This window comes from Saimiri boliviensis, chromosome 2 (genome assembly GCF_048565385.1).
Source record: "Saimiri boliviensis isolate mSaiBol1 chromosome 2, mSaiBol1.pri, whole genome shotgun sequence".
Lineage (NCBI taxonomy): Eukaryota > Metazoa > Chordata > Mammalia > Primates > Cebidae > Saimiri > Saimiri boliviensis.
Window position 1 is genome coordinate 99,305,944 of NC_133450.1, and position 18,835 is coordinate 99,324,778.

The 18,835-nt window shown below is 43.6% G+C and overlaps 1 protein-coding gene and 1 long non-coding RNA gene across 11 annotated transcripts in view; one reads left to right on the forward strand and one right to left on the reverse strand.

The window, feature by feature from the left end:
• Positions 1 to 2,864: 2,864 nt before the first annotated feature.
• LOC141583625 (uncharacterized) lies at positions 2,865 to 5,953 on the reverse strand. Its single transcript, XR_012516324.1, has 2 exons — positions 5,433 to 5,953; positions 2,865 to 3,417 (listed from the first exon to the last, which is right to left on the reverse strand). It is a non-coding gene; the product is annotated as an uncharacterized LOC141583625 (long non-coding RNA).
• A 138-nt stretch (positions 5,954 to 6,091) lies between these two features.
• NEMF (nuclear export mediator factor) overlaps positions 6,092 to 18,835 on the forward strand; it is a 79,527-nt gene continuing 66,783 nt past the window's right edge. For 2 of the 10 annotated variants that reach the window (XM_074393980.1, XM_074393982.1), the window contains exons 1-7: positions 6,757 to 7,041; positions 10,747 to 10,866; positions 12,124 to 12,183; positions 12,317 to 12,428; positions 14,351 to 15,068; positions 15,882 to 15,950; positions 16,092 to 16,194. In XM_074393980.1, coding sequence (XP_074250081.1) covers positions 15,010 to 15,068; positions 15,882 to 15,950; positions 16,092 to 16,194 — 231 coding nt within the window. In that variant the 5' untranslated portion in view covers positions 6,757 to 7,041; positions 10,747 to 10,866; positions 12,124 to 12,183; positions 12,317 to 12,428; positions 14,351 to 15,009. Of the gene's footprint in view, positions 6,414 to 6,755; positions 7,210 to 10,746; positions 10,867 to 12,123; positions 12,184 to 12,316; positions 12,429 to 14,350; positions 15,069 to 15,881; positions 15,951 to 16,091; positions 16,195 to 18,835 lie in introns of those variants that run through there. The other 8 variants (XM_074393976.1, XM_074393973.1, XM_074393974.1 and 5 more) reach the window with 8 other exon arrangements.

The following is an 18,835-nucleotide window of genomic DNA, read 5'->3' on the forward strand; positions in this document are numbered from 1 at the left end:
CGGGGAACCGAGCTCACGCTGGGTAATTTTTACGCCGGGCCCTATGGTGGCCCCGCCTCTTCCCCCTCCCACTTGTTGGCAGCCCCACCCCTTCTACACTCCGCCCACGGCCCCGCCTCCCGCCCGCCCACTTGCTGGTGGCCCCGCCTCTCCGCGCCCCGCCGGCGGCCCCGCCTCTTCCCCCGACTTCCGCCAGCGGCCCCGCCCCTTGCCCTGGGACCCCGGCGGGTCGTGTTTGGAGACCCTAGTTCCTCTTCTATTCCTCTTGAGCTGAGGTCTGGCTGGCGGTAGTGTCCTCGGTGCGGCTCTTTTTCTTGGTTGTCTATGACCTCGACATCGCCTTTTCTTTTTTTTTAATCCCTCCTTCCCCCTCCCCCGGTTCCCCCCGCCCGCAACATCAACATCGTCTTTTCTTTAGATGTGCACCAGAGATTCAGACTCAGCCTTGTCTGGTACCCCTTCCCTGGTGAAAGCTGAGAACCCAAGGACTAGACCCAACCTGCCCGCAAGCCTTCTCCCCTTACCAGAGCAGAAAGCCTTTTTGATGACTCCATGCTCTTTTTTAAGGTCTGTAAAGAACTAATTTGTGAACTTTTTTTTTTTTTTTTTTTTTTTGAGGAGGAGTTTCGCTCTTGTTACCCAGGCTGGAGTGCAATGGCACGATCTCGGCTCACCGCAACCTCCACCTCCTGGGTTCAGGCAATTCTCCTGCCTCAGCCTCCTGAGTAGCTGGGATTACAGGCACACACCACCATGCCCAGCTAATTTTTTGTATTTTTAGTAGAGACGATGTTTCACCATGTTGACCAGGATGGTCTCGATCTCTTGACCTTGTGATCCACCCGCCTCGGCCTCCCAAAGTGCTGGGATTACAGGCTTGAGCCACCGCGCCCGGCAATTTGTGAACTTTTGATCTCCATAGCATGGAGTTTTGCAGAGAGATTAAGACATCCCATTTGGGATGAGGTTATTATCTACTCTAATGTTTAGTGCCACAAAATTAACCTTCATACAGGTTACTTTATTTTTTTGAGACGGAGTCTTGCTCTGTGGCCCAGATGAGTCCAGGTGCATGTCTCGGCTCACTACAACCTCCTCTTCCCGGGTTCAAGTGATTCTTCTGCTTCAGCCTCCTGAGTAACTGGGACTACAGGCATGCGCCACCATGCCAGGCTAATTTTTGTAATTTTAGTAGAGACAGGGTTTCACTCTGTTGGCCAGGTTGGTCTCAAACTTCTGACTTCAAGTGATCCACCACCCCCCCACCCCACCCCACCCCCGCCCCGGGCCTCATAAACTGCCGGGATTACAGGCATGAGTCATCGCGTACGGCCGTACAGAGGTTACGTTTTGAACAAGCAAAGCCCTACACAGGCAGACATGGTCTTGTTTTTTGCACTATTAAAAAGCAAATAGCTGATTCGAGGTTGCGCATAATTGACTTAGCACTGGATATTATGCCTATCACTAATTCACAAAACAATACAAACGAAATATATAGAAAGGTAAAGTGGTGATTAGTGTGACAGTGGCTCAATTTAAACAAATAGAAGGTCATCAAATTAAAAGATTATAGGGCCACCTGGCTGGGAGTTCCGTATTCTTCTACAATCTGTATTTATGTACAGGTGGCTCACGCCTGTAATCCCAGCACTTTGGAAGGCTGAGGCAGGAAGATCACCTGAGGTCAAGTGTTCCAGACCAGACTGGCCAATATGGTGAAACCCCATCTCTACTAAAAATACAAAAATTAGCCCGGTGTGGTGGCACGTACCTGTAGTCCCAGCTACTCAGGAGGCTGAGGGAGGAAAATCGTTTGAACCGGGGAGGTGGGGGTTGCAGTGAACAATGATTACGCTACGGCACTCCAGCCTGGCAACTGAGTAAGACTGTCTCAAAATATTAAAAAAAAAAAAAAAATTATACTGCCACCAAAAGACTAGTGACATGTGGGAAAGTACAGCAGGCTGGGCGCGGTGGCTCACGCCTGTAATCCGAGCACTTTGGGAGGCCGAGGCAGGTGGATCACAAGGTCAAGAGATCGAGACCAGCCTAGTCAACATGGTGAAACCCCGTCTCTACTGAAAATACAAAAAATTAGCTGGGCATGGTGGCGCGTGCCTGTAATCCAGCTACTCAGGAGGCTGAGGCAGGAGAATTGCCTGAACCCAGGAGGCGGAGGTTGCGGTGAGCCGAGATCGCACCATTGCACTCCAGCCTAGGTAACAAGAGCGAAAAACTCCGTCTCAAAAAAAAAAAGAACACATAAGTTTTCTTTACAACCTAACTATAATAAAAGTATGTATGCATGGCCAGGCACGGTGTCTCACGCCTGTAATCCCAGCACTTTGGGAGGCTAAGGCAGACAGATCACCTGAGGTCAGGAGTTTGAGACCAGCCTGGCTAACATGATAAAACACTGTTTCTACTATAAAAAACAAAAAATTAGCTGGGCCTGGTGGCACATACCTGTAATCCCAGCTACTCGGGAGGCTGAGGCAGGAGAAGTGCTTGAACCTGGGAGGCAAAGGTTGCAGTGAGACCAGATTGTGCCATTGCACTCCAGCTTGAGCAAGAAGAGCAAAACTCCATCTCAAAAAAATAGAATTTTAAAAATAAAAATAGGTATGCATATAAATACAGATTGTAGAAGAATGCAGAACTCAAACTAGAAAATCAGACTCTTCTTAGAGGAAACTGAGGATGATTCATCCCGTGGCAGTGCCCTTTAGATACCTGGAGCTCTTTTGATTCCTGCTCTTTCTGAATTTTGGTTATCCACGATTTTCTTCTGCGAATTTCCCTCTATTAGGTTAGAGTACAGAATATACTGCAATAATAAAGAGGCCTCAAAATATAGTGAGTTAAGTGAGACAGAAGCTTATTTCTCATGTAACAATCCAGAAGTAGGAGTGGTGGAGGCTGTAGGGTGAATCAACTTCATTAATTCATCCATGTACTCTGCTTTCTGTCTGTTTTCGTTTTATTTTGGTTTCGTTTTTGTTTTGTTTTGAATCCTGCCTCTTCTGTAATCCCTGGTTTCTTTCGTCTTGATGCTTCATATTTTTCCTAATTTGCATGGTTTAAAGGTGGGTCGCTGCAGTAGATCTGCACTGGCGCCACCTAGTGCTGGAGAAGGGCAAAAGAGCAGAAGTAGAGGGCAACCGATTTTTTTAAGCAAGTGATGCAGAGTGCACATACAGCTTTCGTTCATATTCCATTGGTGAGAACTTGACCACACTTGGTTGTTAGGCAGACAGGTAATGTGGTCTCTAGCTGGGATTTCATGTGCCCAAATAACGAAGTATTAGCGTTGTAAAAGGGAAGAACCGACCTTGGGAGACAACTAACATTTCATGATCTGCCCATTTTCTTCTGACCAACTTTCTTGAGGTAACTTTCTTTCTTCTGAATTTCCTAAAGAGAGGTTCGTTTACTTCAGTTTACAGACAGTCCTTGTTTGCAATCAAAGCACCTTAACTGATGCCTCATTCTTCAGGCCCTAATTTAAATGATACTTCTAAAAGAGGCTTACCTGACACATTCTGGAAAGTAGGTGCCCTACCTGTTTGCTGCTACCATTTTTTATATCACCAGTACGTATCACAGTTTGAAATTATAATTCTTTTGCTAAGTTTTTGTCTGTCTCTTCCACTGTGTCTCTCTTCTTCACCACCACATCTCTATCACCTAGCACAGTGCCTGTCATTGGATAAGTAAAAAGTAAGTATTTGGTATTGAATGAATGAAATAGTAGTCAAGGATGACTCTGAGAGTTCTGAAAAGAGCAACTAAACATATTGACAGCAAGTGAGAATACAGAAAGATTGGGCAAGTTTGGAGGAAGAGGAGAAGACAATCAGTTTTGCCAATGTTGAAATTGAAGTTCTGAATGAGTTCAAGGTGACCTCCAGAAGGCAACTAAATATGTGAATCTGAAGCTCTGGAAACAACATGAGATGGGAACTATAGATCCGAGAGCCTTGAGAATTGATTAGATCACTCATAAAGAACACGGTGAGAGAACAGAGAACATTTAGGAGGGAACTGCAAGGAACAAAAACATTTGTTTCATGGGCAATGGAGCGAGCCTGGGAGGAAATATCAGGGGCTGTGAACAAGAACCAGAGAGAAGATATATTCAGGAAGGAAAGAGCAGTCACAAGTGACAGAGATTGGCGGTGGTGGTAAATTATGTTATGATAACCTCCTTTCTGCCAGCTAAAACTAACTCTTTCTCAGACTAAAAGGTGTTCAGATTTTATGTTAGCTTCTTGAGCCAGACAGACTCCATCTTAGCTTCTTCATTTCAGTTATTTTCCCTCCATTAAGTATGTAACTATAGTATGTAGCTGGGGCAGGCTGGCACTGGGCACCTCCAGGAATCCATGTGTTGATAAGAGGCCGAGTTAAGTAGTACCAGCAGAGCCTGGGAATGCAGGTGCTGTCGAGCGCCCAGAGCCCCCATTATCCGTAACTTGTATGTCTTTCATGACAGCTTTACCCCTCACACCTGGCACTGTTTTATTTCTCAGGTACCAGTTTATCTTTTAACTTTTTGCTTACTCTGCTTTTGTGAAAAATTTACTTCAGCTAGGTTCCCCTTCCCTTTTAAAACTAGGGTATAAAAGACCACCTAACTTTTTCTTAGGGACTGAGAGAATTTTGGCCGTTAGCCACCTCTTGGTCGCTGGCATAATAAAGGACTCATAATTCAATCTCAGAGTGTGGCTCATTCCTTGACTCGTTCGGGTACAACAATGTCACCTATGTCAGAAAGGGTTCCTTAGACCTCCCAAGTAGGAGGCTTGGGTATGGCAGCCTTAGCTAGAATAGTTTCAGTGGATTCGTAGGCTATGGACAGAAGACAGAAGGTTAAGAAGCGAATGTAGCAATTGTAGAACATGCTTTGAAGAAGTACAGCCATGAAAATAACAGAGATTTCATTTAGAAAGATATGCAAGGTCAAAGGAGGATTTTGTTGTTTTGTTTTGTTTTAGAAGAAAAATCAGAATCTAGGTAAGTGAAAGAGAGATAGGATGGGTGAAAATGAGGAATTTTGACCTATTGGGTTTGAGGTAGGAAGGGAAAACAGAAGGGTGCTCTTCTCTGAAGATGTAAAGATAAATTTAGAGGAGGAGAGACTAGCAAGGAGTTGAAAAGTTTTTGTCTGATGGCCTTCGATTTATCCATGAAGGAGGGAGCAAAGTTATCTGCTACAAGGATGGAGGTGGACGAGAAAGTCTGGACTGGTTTTTAGGAAACACGGGGGGTGAGGAAAAGATTATAGATTGAGGACAAACGGAAGGTCTGCTTTGGCAGTTGTATGGTCGAAAATGATTTTTTCTTTCCTCTCCTCTATCCCTTCTTAACTTAAGCATGTCCCAAAAAAGACTTCAGGGTACCAAATGCAAATTTTTCCACCAATATACCTCGATACTTGCTTTTTCTCGAAAAGCAACGGGCAACTAACATGCAGGGCAAGGACGTCAACAGTTGCTCCAGGCTGCCTTCGTTCGAGTAGGGAAGACTGAACTGACCTCGGCACTGTGCAGACTCCCAGCCTCTGCTGCTGTGGGTTATCCTCCTGACAGTGCAGTCACCTCCTAAATGCTTGCCCTCCTGACAGTGCAGTCACCTCCTAAATGCTTGCTGAGAATAATGGAAGATTTCGAGCCAGATGGTTGCCTCTTAAGTAACGGTCCCAAAAAGACGCAGCACATATTTAAGCCCTGCTGAAGCGATCAGCGCCGAGGGACCACGTTATTGCGTTTCTTTGTTTCCCTCGCTGCACGTCTGGACGCCACGCTGTGAGCATGAAGCGCACACGGACGAATTTCTGTTAAGCGGGAACGCGGTGTTCGGATCAAAACACCGAGAGCCGCGGCCGCGACCGCGCGGGTAAGATTCCGGGGTCCCAGCCCTGTGAGGCAGAAATGGCCGCCCAGCTCAGACGCTGCCACACTAGCGGAGCCTCCAGACCGCCCAGTGTGGGCGTGTCCAAGCTCACGTCGCCCGGCCCGACGCCCACGCCTCCCCCGGTGACGTCACCGCACTGCAGCTTTTAGTAGCTTTTCGCAGCGTCTCCTACCGCCGGGCGCGGTGGCGCGTGCCTGTAGTCCCAGCTACTCGGGAGGCTGAGGTGGGAGGATCGCTTGAGCCCAGGAGTTCTGGGCTGCAGTGCGCTATGCCGATCGGGTGTCCGCACTAAGTTCGGCATCAATATGGTGACCTCCCGGGAGCGGGGGACCACCAGGTTGCCTAAGGAGGGGTGAACCGGCCCAGGTCGGAAACGGAGCAGGTCAAAACTCCCGTGCTGATCAGTAGTGGGATCGCGCCTGTGAATAGCCACTGCACTCCAGCCTGGGCAACATAGCGAGACCCTGTCTCTTTTGCCCCCCTCTCTCATTAAGGTAATTGGACTATGTCTTTGAAAGTTAAGAAATTTGCCTCCTTTCAGGTTCATACGTATTCAGAAACTTACTAATGTGTGCATTAAAAGAGGAGCCCTCTTTTTCTCTAAAGGAAAAAAAAATTAAAAAATAGATGTTACTGGGGTTTATGGTTGCCTTTCTCGCTCCACTCTTCTATTTATCCGCTATTTAACGTTTCCTTTGGCGTCAAAAGTCACCAAGTTGACGGGATACTCGCGGACTTGTAACCGCCTCATCACTGCCCCCTACCGGTTTATATTCAGAACGTCTCTGCGAAAAGGTGTTATTACCCTCGGAACCAACAGGGGTTGCTCGTTTACCCACAGGCAGTCGGAAAAAATGGCCGCCGGACCACAGAGAGCGAAAAGTACGTTCTTTTTCAGAATTGCCGAGTTCTTCCCACCGCCGTCCTGGATGCCGCCTGCAGGTTCCAACTCTACGCGTCTGCACTGACCTGACGTGAGCTTCCCTCCCCACCGCCTGTCACGGATGTCAGCTTCTGTCACCCCTCTCCTGTCAAGGGTTTTGCTTTAGAATCCTGCGGACCAAAGACGCGCTCATCAGCAACAGTCTTTCATACCAAGTCTTTAGTTCTACTCGCCTACAGGTAGGACTAACCTTCCGATGAGGAACCCCACTACTGCCTCCTTGTAAGGGAAAAACTCCTCTCAGAGGAACCCAGAACGCCCTGTGATACCAGAGGTGAGGGGCCAGCGTGGCAGAATTCGTCGCCCTGCCTCCCCGCTTGCTTCTCTCTCCGTCGGATTGCCAAAAGGTAACGGCACCTAGACTCTGAAAAGTCACTGAAGCAAAGGGAGTTTAAAGAATGCGCCTAGCGGCCTGGGTCTGGAACCCAGTGTTAATGAGAGCAAAAACCTCTGCATCCTCCACTGAGCTGTCCTTGAGCATGTCTCATAATCATGCCTCATTTAAAAAATCATAATAATAAGTGAATAAGCTGTGAAAGAAGACAGCCTTTACATTTTTCAAAAGTTCTTGGTGGTTTGTCATGAGAAGTTTCATCTGCATGAAATAACTATTTTGAAGGGCTTACTGTTAAATTCAGGCATTTTAGAGCCAGTGGAAATCGGTTAAGCATTCACATCAGTCTTAACATTAATCTGATAATTCATTAGGAATTTAAAGACTCTAAGCACTAAACACAGATTTTCCTCACTGTCTATAACATGAAGCACTGCACTAAATTTTTTATCAAGCTATTTCTATCCCCCCCCCCCCGCCTTTTCTGAGGTAGTTCATTGCATTTTGAACAAGGATAACTGTCAGAAAAGAGTCTCTTTGAATCGAGCAGATCTCTCCCCCATGGTTACTTCTGGGTCTGCCCTCTCAACCACATGGAATAAGTCTTATTTCAGTTCTTCAGGACAACTTTTCGAGAATTAAAAAATCACCTCCACATAATGCATTTTTATTAAATGAAAATAGGTAGAGATGCTATTTAAAAAAAAAAAACAAAAACAGCTTTACCTTCTCACCACCTTCAAAATAGGAAGCAAAATAATTTTGGCAAACTTCTTTTTTTTTTTTTGAGACAGAGTCTCACTCTGTGGTCAGGTTGGAGTTCTGTGGCACAATCTTCACTCACTGCAACCTCTGCCTCCCGGGTTCAAGTGATTCTCCTGCCTCAAGCCTCTCCAGTAGCTGGGATTACAGGCACCATCACACCAGGCTAGTTTTTGGATCTCTTTTGTTTTTCACTAAATGGATTCCTGAATTGGACCCAGAATGACTTAGCTGTGGATGTAAGAACTGCACTTGAGTAGGTGCCTCTATCAGACCTGGGGTTCTTACTTCCCTGAGTCTCTTGCATGACCTCTGGGAGAACCCAGCTTTGGAGAACTGAGATGTCACAGGCAACATAATGACCCCCTCCCTAAAGCTGTCTATGTGCTAACTTATGAAGGAATGTGGATAGCCCCTGAAGCTGGAAAAGGAAAGGAAAGGGATTCTCTTCAAGAGCTTGCAGAAGGAATGCAGCCCTACTCACCCATTTGGTACTTCTGACCTCCGGAACTCTTAAGTAATAAACTTGGCCAGATGCGGTGGCTCACACTGGTAATTCCCAGCCTTTTGAGAGGCCAAGGCAGGTGGATTGTTTGAGCCTGGGAGTTCAAGACCGGCCTGCACAACATGGTGAAAAGCTGTCTCTACAAAAAATATGAAAATTAACCATGCGTGGTGGTGCGTTCCTGTAGTCACAGCTACCAGGGAGGCTAATCTGAGCCCAGGAAGTTGAGGCTGCAGTGAGCCATTAGTGTGCCACTGCACTCCAGCCAGGGGGACAGAGTGAGACCCCATCTCAGTAATAATAATAATAATAATACGTTTATGTTGTTTAAGCCTCTAAATTTGTGGTAATTTGATTCAGCAAATTACCACAGAATAGGAAGGTAATATATGGGGGGAATCAAGCTCTGTCTGTACCTGACAAAACTGTGAGGTCAGAAGTGTATTATTTCAGTAACTGTCTGTTTGAACTCCTGACCTCAAGGGATGCACCTGCCTCAGCCTCCCAAAGTGCTGGGATTACAGGCGTGAGCCACTGCACCCGGCCAGGAACTGTCTTCTTTAGCATACTTGTGCTTAAAAAAAAACCTTTATGTTGAACACATTTTCACATTGATATTTTTTCCTGTGTGTGTGGACTATACTTTTAAGTTTTTAATTATGTTTAGGGTTAAGATTAGTGTTATGGTGGAATATTTTTGACGTATAGCGACTTGAAACTTTTATGTATTCAGATGTATTAATCTAACTCTTTATGGTTTCTGCTTTTGGTGTTTTGCTTTGAAGGGTCTCATTCATGCCAAGAACATATATATATATTCACATAAATATTCACATACTTTTAGAGTACATACTTCACTGATTTAAAAATAACATCATTTGTCCAAAACAATGTTTTCTTATTCTAAAATTCTAAATTTGTTTTTGTTTTTGTTTTTTGTTGGTCTTTTTAGAGATGAGGTCTCACTCCATCACCAGGCTGCTGGATTGCAGTGGCATAATCATAGATCATAGCTCAGTGCAGCCTCACTCCTGGGCTCAAGACTTTTGCCACCACCTTCCAAGCGATTGGAACTGTAGGCATATGCCACTATGCCCAGCTTAAATTTGTTTACTAGTAATATGAGAGCTGTTTAAAAAACAAACAACAACAACAACAAAAAAAAAAACCAACCTCAGGCCGGGTGTGGTGGCTCATGCCTGTAATCCCAGCACTTTGGGAGGCTGAGGTGGGTGAACTACCTGAGGTCAGAAGTTTGAGACCAGCCTGACCAACATGGTGAAACCCTGTCTCTAAATAATAAAAATAAAAAATGAAAAAAAAAAACCCTTCAGACAAATTAAAATTTTCAGAATTTTTTTGAAGAAAGAATGATTCATGAATAGGACAGATCCAGAAGAAGTTCAGAGAGTTTCATGTTGTGAGCAGGGAGTAGTCACAGATAGAGAAAGGAAGTGAAATACTGAAACAGCTTGGTTGGTTACAGCTCAGTGTTTGCCTTTCTTGGACATGGTTGGATCATTTTGCATCCTGTGATTACCTAGAGCTCGGCAGCTGTGATTGATGGCTGAGACTCAGCTATTTGTTTCAATAATATACTCCTAAACTTTCAATTTATTTACATACCAAATTAGATTGTTGTGCAGTATTATGGACTCAAGGTACACAGCAGCCTTACTCCAAATTTAATTTAGCAGAACTCTTTCTTTTTAAATGTATTTGCTTAAATCTGCCTCTTTTTGTGTAATTTATTGAGTATAACAAACTATTCCAACATTTACTAGTTTGAAAAAACAACCATTTTATTACATTTCATGATTTTGAGAGTCAGGAATTTAGAGCAAATCTCTATTGAACAATTCTTCTGCTCCAGGTGAAGTCGATCGTGGTATTCAGCTGGTCTAATCTGTAGGCTGGTCTAATTAAGATGACTTAATTCACATGCCTCTGCCTTGGCAGGCTTGGCTGTAAAGACATGCTCCTCTCCCTCTCCCTGTAGTCTCAAGGCCTCTCTACAGTAGGGTATTAGACTTCTAATATAGTGACTCAAGCTTCAGGAGGCCAAGCTGGAAGCTACAAGTCTAAAGGCTAGAGCCAAAAATAGCATGGTATCACTTCTGTTTGCTGTGCTTTGTTGGTCAAAGGAATCACAGGCCAGCCTAGATTCAAAGATGGGAAGACAGCAGAACCTACTTCATGGGTGTTAAAGAATGTGTGGCCATTTAAAATTTTTATCATACCTATTCTTAACTTCTTCTTTTTTTTATTTTTTTTCTGAGACAGTCTCTCTTGCTCTGTCACCCAGGCTGGAGTATAGTGGTATGATCTCGGTTCGCTGCAACCTTCACCTTCCAGCTTCAAGTGATTCTTCTGCCTCAGCCTCCCCAGAAGTTAGGATTACAGGTGTGTATCACCACTAGCTAGTTTTTTTGTATTTTTGGTAGAGGCAGGGTTTCACCAGGTTGTCCAGGCTGGTCTTAAACTCCTGATCTCAGGGGATCTGTGCCCACCTCAGCGTCCCAAAATGCTGGGATTACAGGTGGGAGCCAGCCACTTTAACTTAATTTAAAGTTAAAGTTTAACACCCAGCCTCTTTAACTTAATTTAAAAATTTGTTTGGTTTTGTTTGAGACGGGGTCTTGCCCAATCACCTAGGCTAGAGTGCAGTGGCACACTCAGAGCTCACTGCAGCCCCAACCTCCTGGCTGAGGTGATGCTGCCACCTCACCCTCCCTAGTAGCTGGGACTACAGGTGCATGCCACCATGCTTGGCTAGCTTCTTATACTTTTTGTAGAGACTTGATTTCAACATGTTACACAGGCTGGTCTTGAACTTCTGAGCTCAACTGATTTACCGGCCTCAGCCTCCCAAAGGGCTGGGATTACAGGTGTGAGCCACTGTGCCTGGCTGTTTTGTTTTTTAAACTTGTGAGCTGTGTCATACATATGAAACTGTGTATAAGACATACACATAATATAAGTTTAAGGAATTTATAAAGTGAGAAACTGTATAATGGCATTTAAAAATAGAACTTTGCCTGCATCCCAGAAACCTATATCCAATACTTTCCCTTTTAGAAATAACCATTATTCTGACTTTGTGGCATTATCTTGTTATTCTTTCTGGTTTTAATGCCTGAATATATCCCTGAATAATATTTGAACAGTCTTGACTACCAGAAAGTTCTTCCTTATATTAAGATTTAATCCATTACCCTAAAATTTTCTCATTAATGCTTTCTGTAACCCTTGGGGTTTTATAAATAACAAAATTTAGCATTATTTTTACCCAGAAGAACCACAACTATTTCTTGCATTACATGGTTTCAATTGAATTTCACTATTCTGCTTGTCCAATCTATATGTTTTTCTTGGAAAATAGTATTCCCCAGTACACAACAAAGTATTCTGTCTCTGATTTACTATCTAAGCTTAGGACTGAAACATCCCATCTCATTCTAGATCCCAGATGTCTATTGATGAGGGCAAACATAGTGGTGGTTGATGCTAAGCTTATAAGAGACTAAAATATCTGATATAAAACAGTGCCTGGGGCTCAATTTAGGACTACTGGCAAAATAAATGGGAATGATTTTTTGGTCCTCTTGTCTCTCTCTCTCATCCTCTCGTTGCTCTTCTATCATGGGATGTAACATCAAGAAAGCCCTTGCAAGATGCCAGCTCGTTGATCTTGGACCTCCCAGTCTCCAGCAGTGTGAGGCAAGAAGTTTATGTTCTTTATAAATTGCTCAGTTTGTGGTGTACTGTTATAGCAGTGTAAAATGAATTAAGGCAACAAATAAAATTTGCATATATTTGAGATGTATATTTGACTTTTTCTTTTTTGAAACAGGGTCTTACTCTGAAGCTGGAGTATGGTGGCACAATCATGGCTCACTGCAGCCTTGACCTCCTGAGCTGAAGGGATCCTCTTGCCTCAGCCTCCCTTGTAGCTGAGACCATAGGTAAGAGCCAGCACGCCTGGCTAATTAGACAGCTTCCCCAAGCATTTTTTTTTTTTTTTGTAGAGATTGGCAAGGAGGCCTCACTCTGTTGTCCACGCTGGTCTTGAACTCCTGGGCTCAAGGTATCTGCCAGCCTTGACCTTCCAAGGTGTTGGAATTACAGGTGTGAGCCACCCTACCCAGCCATGTGATGTTTTGATGTATGTATACATTGTGAGATGATTACTGCAATCAAGTCAGTTAACACATCCATAACCTCACGCTTTGTATGTGTGTGTTTGAGATCTACTTTCTTAGCAAATTGCTGGGTTTTTAAAAATTTGACTTTTATTTTAAGTTAAGTGGGCATACATGCTGGTTTGTTAAATAGGTAAATTTGTGTTGTGAGGTTTGTTTTACAGGTTATTTCATTACCCAGGTATTAAACCTAGTACCCATTAGTTATTTTTGCTGATTCTCTTCCTGCTTGCATCCTTACCCTCTGATAGGCCCCAGTGTGTGTTGTTCCCCTCCATGGGTCCATGTGTTCTCATCATTCAGCTCTCAATTATAAGTAAGCACATCTGGTATTTGGTTTTCTGTTTCTGTGCAAATTTCAAGCATACAATACATTACTATGAACTATAAAATCAACATGCTGTACATTAAGTCTCCAGAACTTACTCAACTTGTAACTGAAAGTTTGTGCACTTTGACCAATATCTTCCCATTTCCTCCACTTCCCAAGTCCTGGCAATCATGTTTCTACTCTCTGTTTCTATGAGAAACTTCTAGATTCCACCTATAAGTGAGATCATGCAGTATTTTTATGTGTGTGTGTCTTGCTTATTTCACTTAGCTTAATGTCCTCCAGGTTCATCCACGTTGTTAAATCTATGCCAGTTGCAAACAGCAATATTTCTTTCTTTTTTTAAAAGCTGAATAATATTCAAGTGTATGTATGTGTGTGTGTGTGTGTGTGTGTGTGTGCATATATATATGCATTCATTATTCATTCATCCATTTATGAAAAGTAGACTATCCCAATATCTTTGGTATTGTAAATAATGCTGCATTGAACATGGGAGTGCAGATATATCTTCAGGATAGTGGTTTTGTTGCTAGATCACATGGTAATTCTAGTCTTAATTTTGTGAGAAGCCTTCATACTGTTTTACGCAATGGCTGTACTAATTTACATTCCCATCAACAGCATACAAAAAAATCCCTTTCTCCACATTCTTGCAAACGCTTTCATATTTAGGGCTATTCTGTATGGTTTACTGTACCATATGACAGTAATGCTGTGCAGTTATGTGCTATAGACATTTTTGCATCTACTGTTACCAGTTCTGAAATAGCAACAGCGCCCTTTCTGTTTAGAGTCGCCTCCTGCTGGTAGGAATTCTGGTTGCTATCATGTGCAGCCTGCAAGCCTCTGATAGCTCTTTGCAGCGACGCCAAGCGCCGGGCGCGGTGGCGCGTGTCTGTAGTCCCAGCTATTTGGGAGGCTGAGGCTGGAGAATCCCTTGAGTTCAGGAGTTCTGGGCTGTAGTGCGCTATACCGATCGGGTGTCCGCACTAAGTTCGGCATCAATATGGTGACCTCCCGGGAGCGGGGGACCACCAGGTTGCCTAAGGAGGGGTGAACCGGCCCAGGTCGGAAACGGAGCAGGTCAAAACTCCCGTGCTGATCAGTAGTGGGATCGCGCCTGTGAATAGCCACTGCACTCCAGCCTGGGCAACATAGTGAGACCCTGCCTCTTTTGAGTTCTTACCTTATAAAGTATCCTTTCTTCCCATGCATCTATCCTAAGACAAAAGAAATGTAGAGTTTACATTCTTACAGGACCGTTGTCCTCGCTACACTGTGAATCCCCTCTCCCACCCCAACCCCTGTTGGGAATCTTGTCTTATTTTTATTCTATTTCACTATTATCTAGCTAAATACTTGCATATTCATGTTGCCAAGTGTTTATGGAGCACCGATTGTATACCAGGAACTGCGCTGAGTCTCAGGGATACCAAGAAAGGTTCTTTGAGAATCCTGTAATTAACTGCAGAATGCTTCTTCGGAGTGCCGGTCCCATCAAAATAGGAACTCCGTTTTGAGAGTTCGCCTTCATCTTTGAGGATAATCTTAGAAGGACAGAAGCAGTTCTGTTTCGTTACATATCAAAATCTTATGTCAAAGTAAGCGTGCAGGAAGGGGTCCTGAGCCCTGCAGTCCCCCCCCGGTGGGGAAATACTCCTGGTAATCGCCTCGAAAATTGTTTCGACCAGCAGGGGTCACTATGACGGCTGGCTTGAACCCAAAACACTACGGACAAGGTAACCAGACTGCTCCATAAGGGTTCAAGGAAGGAGTGCAGTTTCAAGAGGACGGTTTGGATCTTTATTAGAATTGTTTGGATACAATGAAGAGAGTCAACTGTAACTTGACAATCGACGTCTTCAGAAACGCGAAGTACGTTCGCCTCAAGGAATATTGGGTCTTCTGCGCAGCCGTAGATCTCCGCCAAGTGCGCTTGCGCGGAAGAGAAGCGGCGTCGAGTCCGGCAGGCAGTAGAGGGAATTGCGGTAGTGACCCTCGGACCTAACCATGAAGACGCGCTTTAGCACCATCGACCTCCGCGCCGTACTCGCGGAGCTGAACGCTAGGTACAGTTGTCTAAGTGACCAGGCTCGTGCGGGGAGTGCAGGAGGCTGAGACCGGGGGGGCCCGTGGCGCAAACAGCCCAGCTTGATGTGTTTCCTTATTTTATATGCTTCCGTGGACCTGGTTAGGCCTGAGTGGGCAGGCGTGTGGTGTCCTTCCTGTGGCCCTCAGGACACCCTGGGGGTCCCAGGCACCTCGTGCCCCACTCCCCGCGTCCTTCCAGCTCTCTGGCATGGCCTGCGAGCGTGACGCTCTTGCATTGTTGGCCTGGGTTGCCGGGACTGGGCAGGAAACGTTTCTTAAAATACGAGACGTCAGAATGGTCATTTGCTCCAGAGGTTTCCAGATTGGAGGCTCGGTTTCTTGAACACTCCCCGCCTCTCACCCCAGAAAGAGAGAGCTTCGCCGTTTCAGCTGGATTGAGCAGATTTGGACTGAGATCTGAATTCTAGTCTGGTTTCTATCATTCAGCGGTGTGAGCTTTGTCATGTTTTCGGGGGGGCCGCCTTTTATCTTTTGTTTTTTTTTCCCCCTGTCCTGTAATAAATTAATTGGATTATATTTTACTGTATTTCTTCCCCCAGATTGGGTCATTTTGAAGACGCAAGCTTTGTTCCTAGAGCTGATAGACCACTTTTGTTTTTAAATCTTTACTCTTAAGTTTTGAGCTGAATGCCCAAATGGCTTTCGGACTTTCCTCCCCGGCTACCATATCCTTAGAGACTAAGATCAGCTCTTTCGAAGCTTTTATTAAAATGCGTGTAGTTTTATGTTTCAATTTTGTGATATGTTACATGTTTCCTTTGTCTCTGCAGCTTGCTAGGAATGAGAGTGAACAATGTTTATGATGTGGATAATAAGACATACCTTATTCGTCTTCAAAAGTAAGAACATTTTATAGGCTTATTTTCTCTTTGGTAATTAAATATGAGATTACTCATTTTTTTAAAACTGCATTTTAAGTCTGTTTCACAGTTAGGTTTGGCATATGCCCTAAAGAAAAATTTGACTTTTTTCTTCTACAGACCAGACTTTAAAGCTACACTTTTACTTGAATCTGGCATACGAATTCATACGACAGAATTTGAGTGGCCTAAGAATATGATGCCGTCTAGCTTTGCCATGAAGGTAAACTTCTTATACTAAATTTTAAGAGATTGCTGACTAACAATTAAGTTTTTAATTGGGGTTTTCTTCACTGTTATGATAAAGTGAAGATAAAATATAGGTAAAGGGAGCAGTCGACAGATGGGTTGAATAAATTGAATATTTGTTAATTGACTTCTCCCCATTACCTTTAACATCCTGTTCTACTCCAGATCTTCTGTTTTCACAGTCGATATTAAAGTTCAGGCTTTTATCAGTTCAACCTTACAGCCCCTTAACTTTAGTCCACTTCTTCGAATCAAAACAATTCTAAATTAGACCAACATTACTTTTTTGTTTATTTGTTTGTTTTTGTTTCTGTTTTTGAGATGGCGTCTCGCTGTCACCTAGGCTGCTATGTGGTGGCAAATCTCGGCTCATATGACCTCTGCCTCCCAGGTGCAAGTGATTCTCCTGTCTCAGCCTCTTGAGTAGCTGGGATTACAGGTGTGTTCCACCACACCCAGCTGATTTTTGTAATTTTAGCAGAGACGGTTTTCACATGTTGGCCAAGCTGGCCTCAAACTCCTGACCTCAGGTGATCCTCTCTGCTTGGTTTTCCAAAGTGCTGGGATTACAGGCATTAGCCAACGCACCTGGTCCAACATTAATTTTTTTTTTTTTAACATAATTTTCATTAGTTATCTCACCTTTTATTGTTCCCTAATTTCTAAATCCATATTCTGTAGCCTGACATTCTTGGCTTTCTGTGTTCTTCCTCCTCCCTCCCCAACCTTTTTTCCTATTCTTGTCTTTCAGAACTCACTTTTGTGGATCATTTTTCTCTACCCGGTCAGAATTTTTTTGGAATACTCAGTGGCATTAATATGTTACTAAGTCTTCTTACTTTTATCTTTTGTTTTTACTGTTAAAACAGATTTTTGTTACCCATTCTTTTATTGATGTAATGTATAGATTGAAAATTCATGTGGTACACAAGACTTTCCTATCAGATATACTTAACTTTGAATTAATGGCTTTACCAGAGAGTAATTTTATAACCTGGAAAAGTTATTTAACCTCTTGGAACTTAGTTTTGTTTTGTTTTGTTTTGTTTTTCGTGTAAAATGTGGATAGTACCTCCCTCATGAAATTACTGGATTAATGGAAATGAGACATAGAGCACATAAAACAGGCCGGGCACGGTGGCTCATGCCTGTAATCCCAACACTTTGGGAGGACCAAGCGAGTGGATCACTTGCAGTCAGGAGTTCAAAACCAGCCCAGCCAACAGGGTGAAACCCTGTCTCTGTAAAAATACAAAATTAGCCAGGGGTGGTGGCACATGCCTGTAATCCCTGCTACTTGGGAGGCTGAGGCAAGAGAATCACTTGAACCCGGGAGATGGAGGTTACAGTGAGCAGAGATTGTGCTATTGCACTCGAGCCTGGGCAACAGAGTGAGACTGTGTCTCAAAAAAATAAAAAATAAAAGCACCTAAAAGAATACCTGAAACATATTAGAATTCTGTACGTGTTTATTTCCATCTTCCTCTGCTCCTCACTTTCCTTTGTAAATGTATTTGTTGTGGCATTATTTCATTAGAGGCTTTAGAGAAGAGCTTTACCCTCCAGCAATTTTGAATCTTTTAGATTACAAATTATGGTAATATGGTTCCCATATCACAAGGGCTTTCACAAAATTATCAGATTATTAAAGTTTATTTAATAGTAACCCAAATGGTTCTTTTGGGGCCCATCCTTAATAATAATGACAATAATACTACACTTGGTGTAGCACTTTTTTTTTTTTTTTTTTTTTTTTTTGAGATAGAGTGTTGCCCTGTCACCTAGGTTGGTGAGCAGTGGTGTGATCTTGGCTCACTGCGACCTCTGCATCCCAGGTTCAGGCAATTCTCTTGCCACAGCCTCCCCAGTAGCTGGGATTATAGGCGTGTGCCACCATGCCCAGCTAATTTTTGTGTTTTTAGTAGAGAGGGGGTTTCACCCTGTTGACCAGGCTGATCTTGAACTCCTGACCTCAAGTGATCTACCCACATTGGCCTCCCAAAGTGCTGGGATTTCAGGTGTGAGCCACTGTGCCTGGCCCCATGTGTAGCACTTTTTAAAGCAGATAAATAATATGTATTTCATTTAAGTGGTTTAACAACTCGGTGGAATGTGATGAACAAATATAATTTCAGTTTCTGGATGAAGTAACAGGCCAATGAGATACGACACTGGGATTGTGTAAACATCTCCAAATCAGGCTACACTAATAGGAGGTCAGTCACTCTTAAAAATACTTAGAATTCTGTGGGTTAGGTGTACATGTCAATCTAAATGTGTAGAAAGATTTCCTGCATGGAACAGACAGTCTTAAGCACTTTATAAGTAAAACAAAACGCTGTTACTGTTGTATGGCACAGGCAGAGTTATGCCCATTATGTGTTAAATCACAGTGATTGTTCTAGTATTGACATTTGGGGATGACAACTATAGCTTTGTGGCACACAGCAGAAGGTTGTTTTCCCCAAGCTGTTGATAGGGTAATAAAACAAGCTTTAAATGTGTACTGTGTGTCCATCTGCGCTCTACGTGATAAATAATTCCGTTTTTACTCTTCCTTGGTGTGAACCTGTGTCCTCTCATGGATGCCTTTTATCTTAACTTTATTTTTCTTG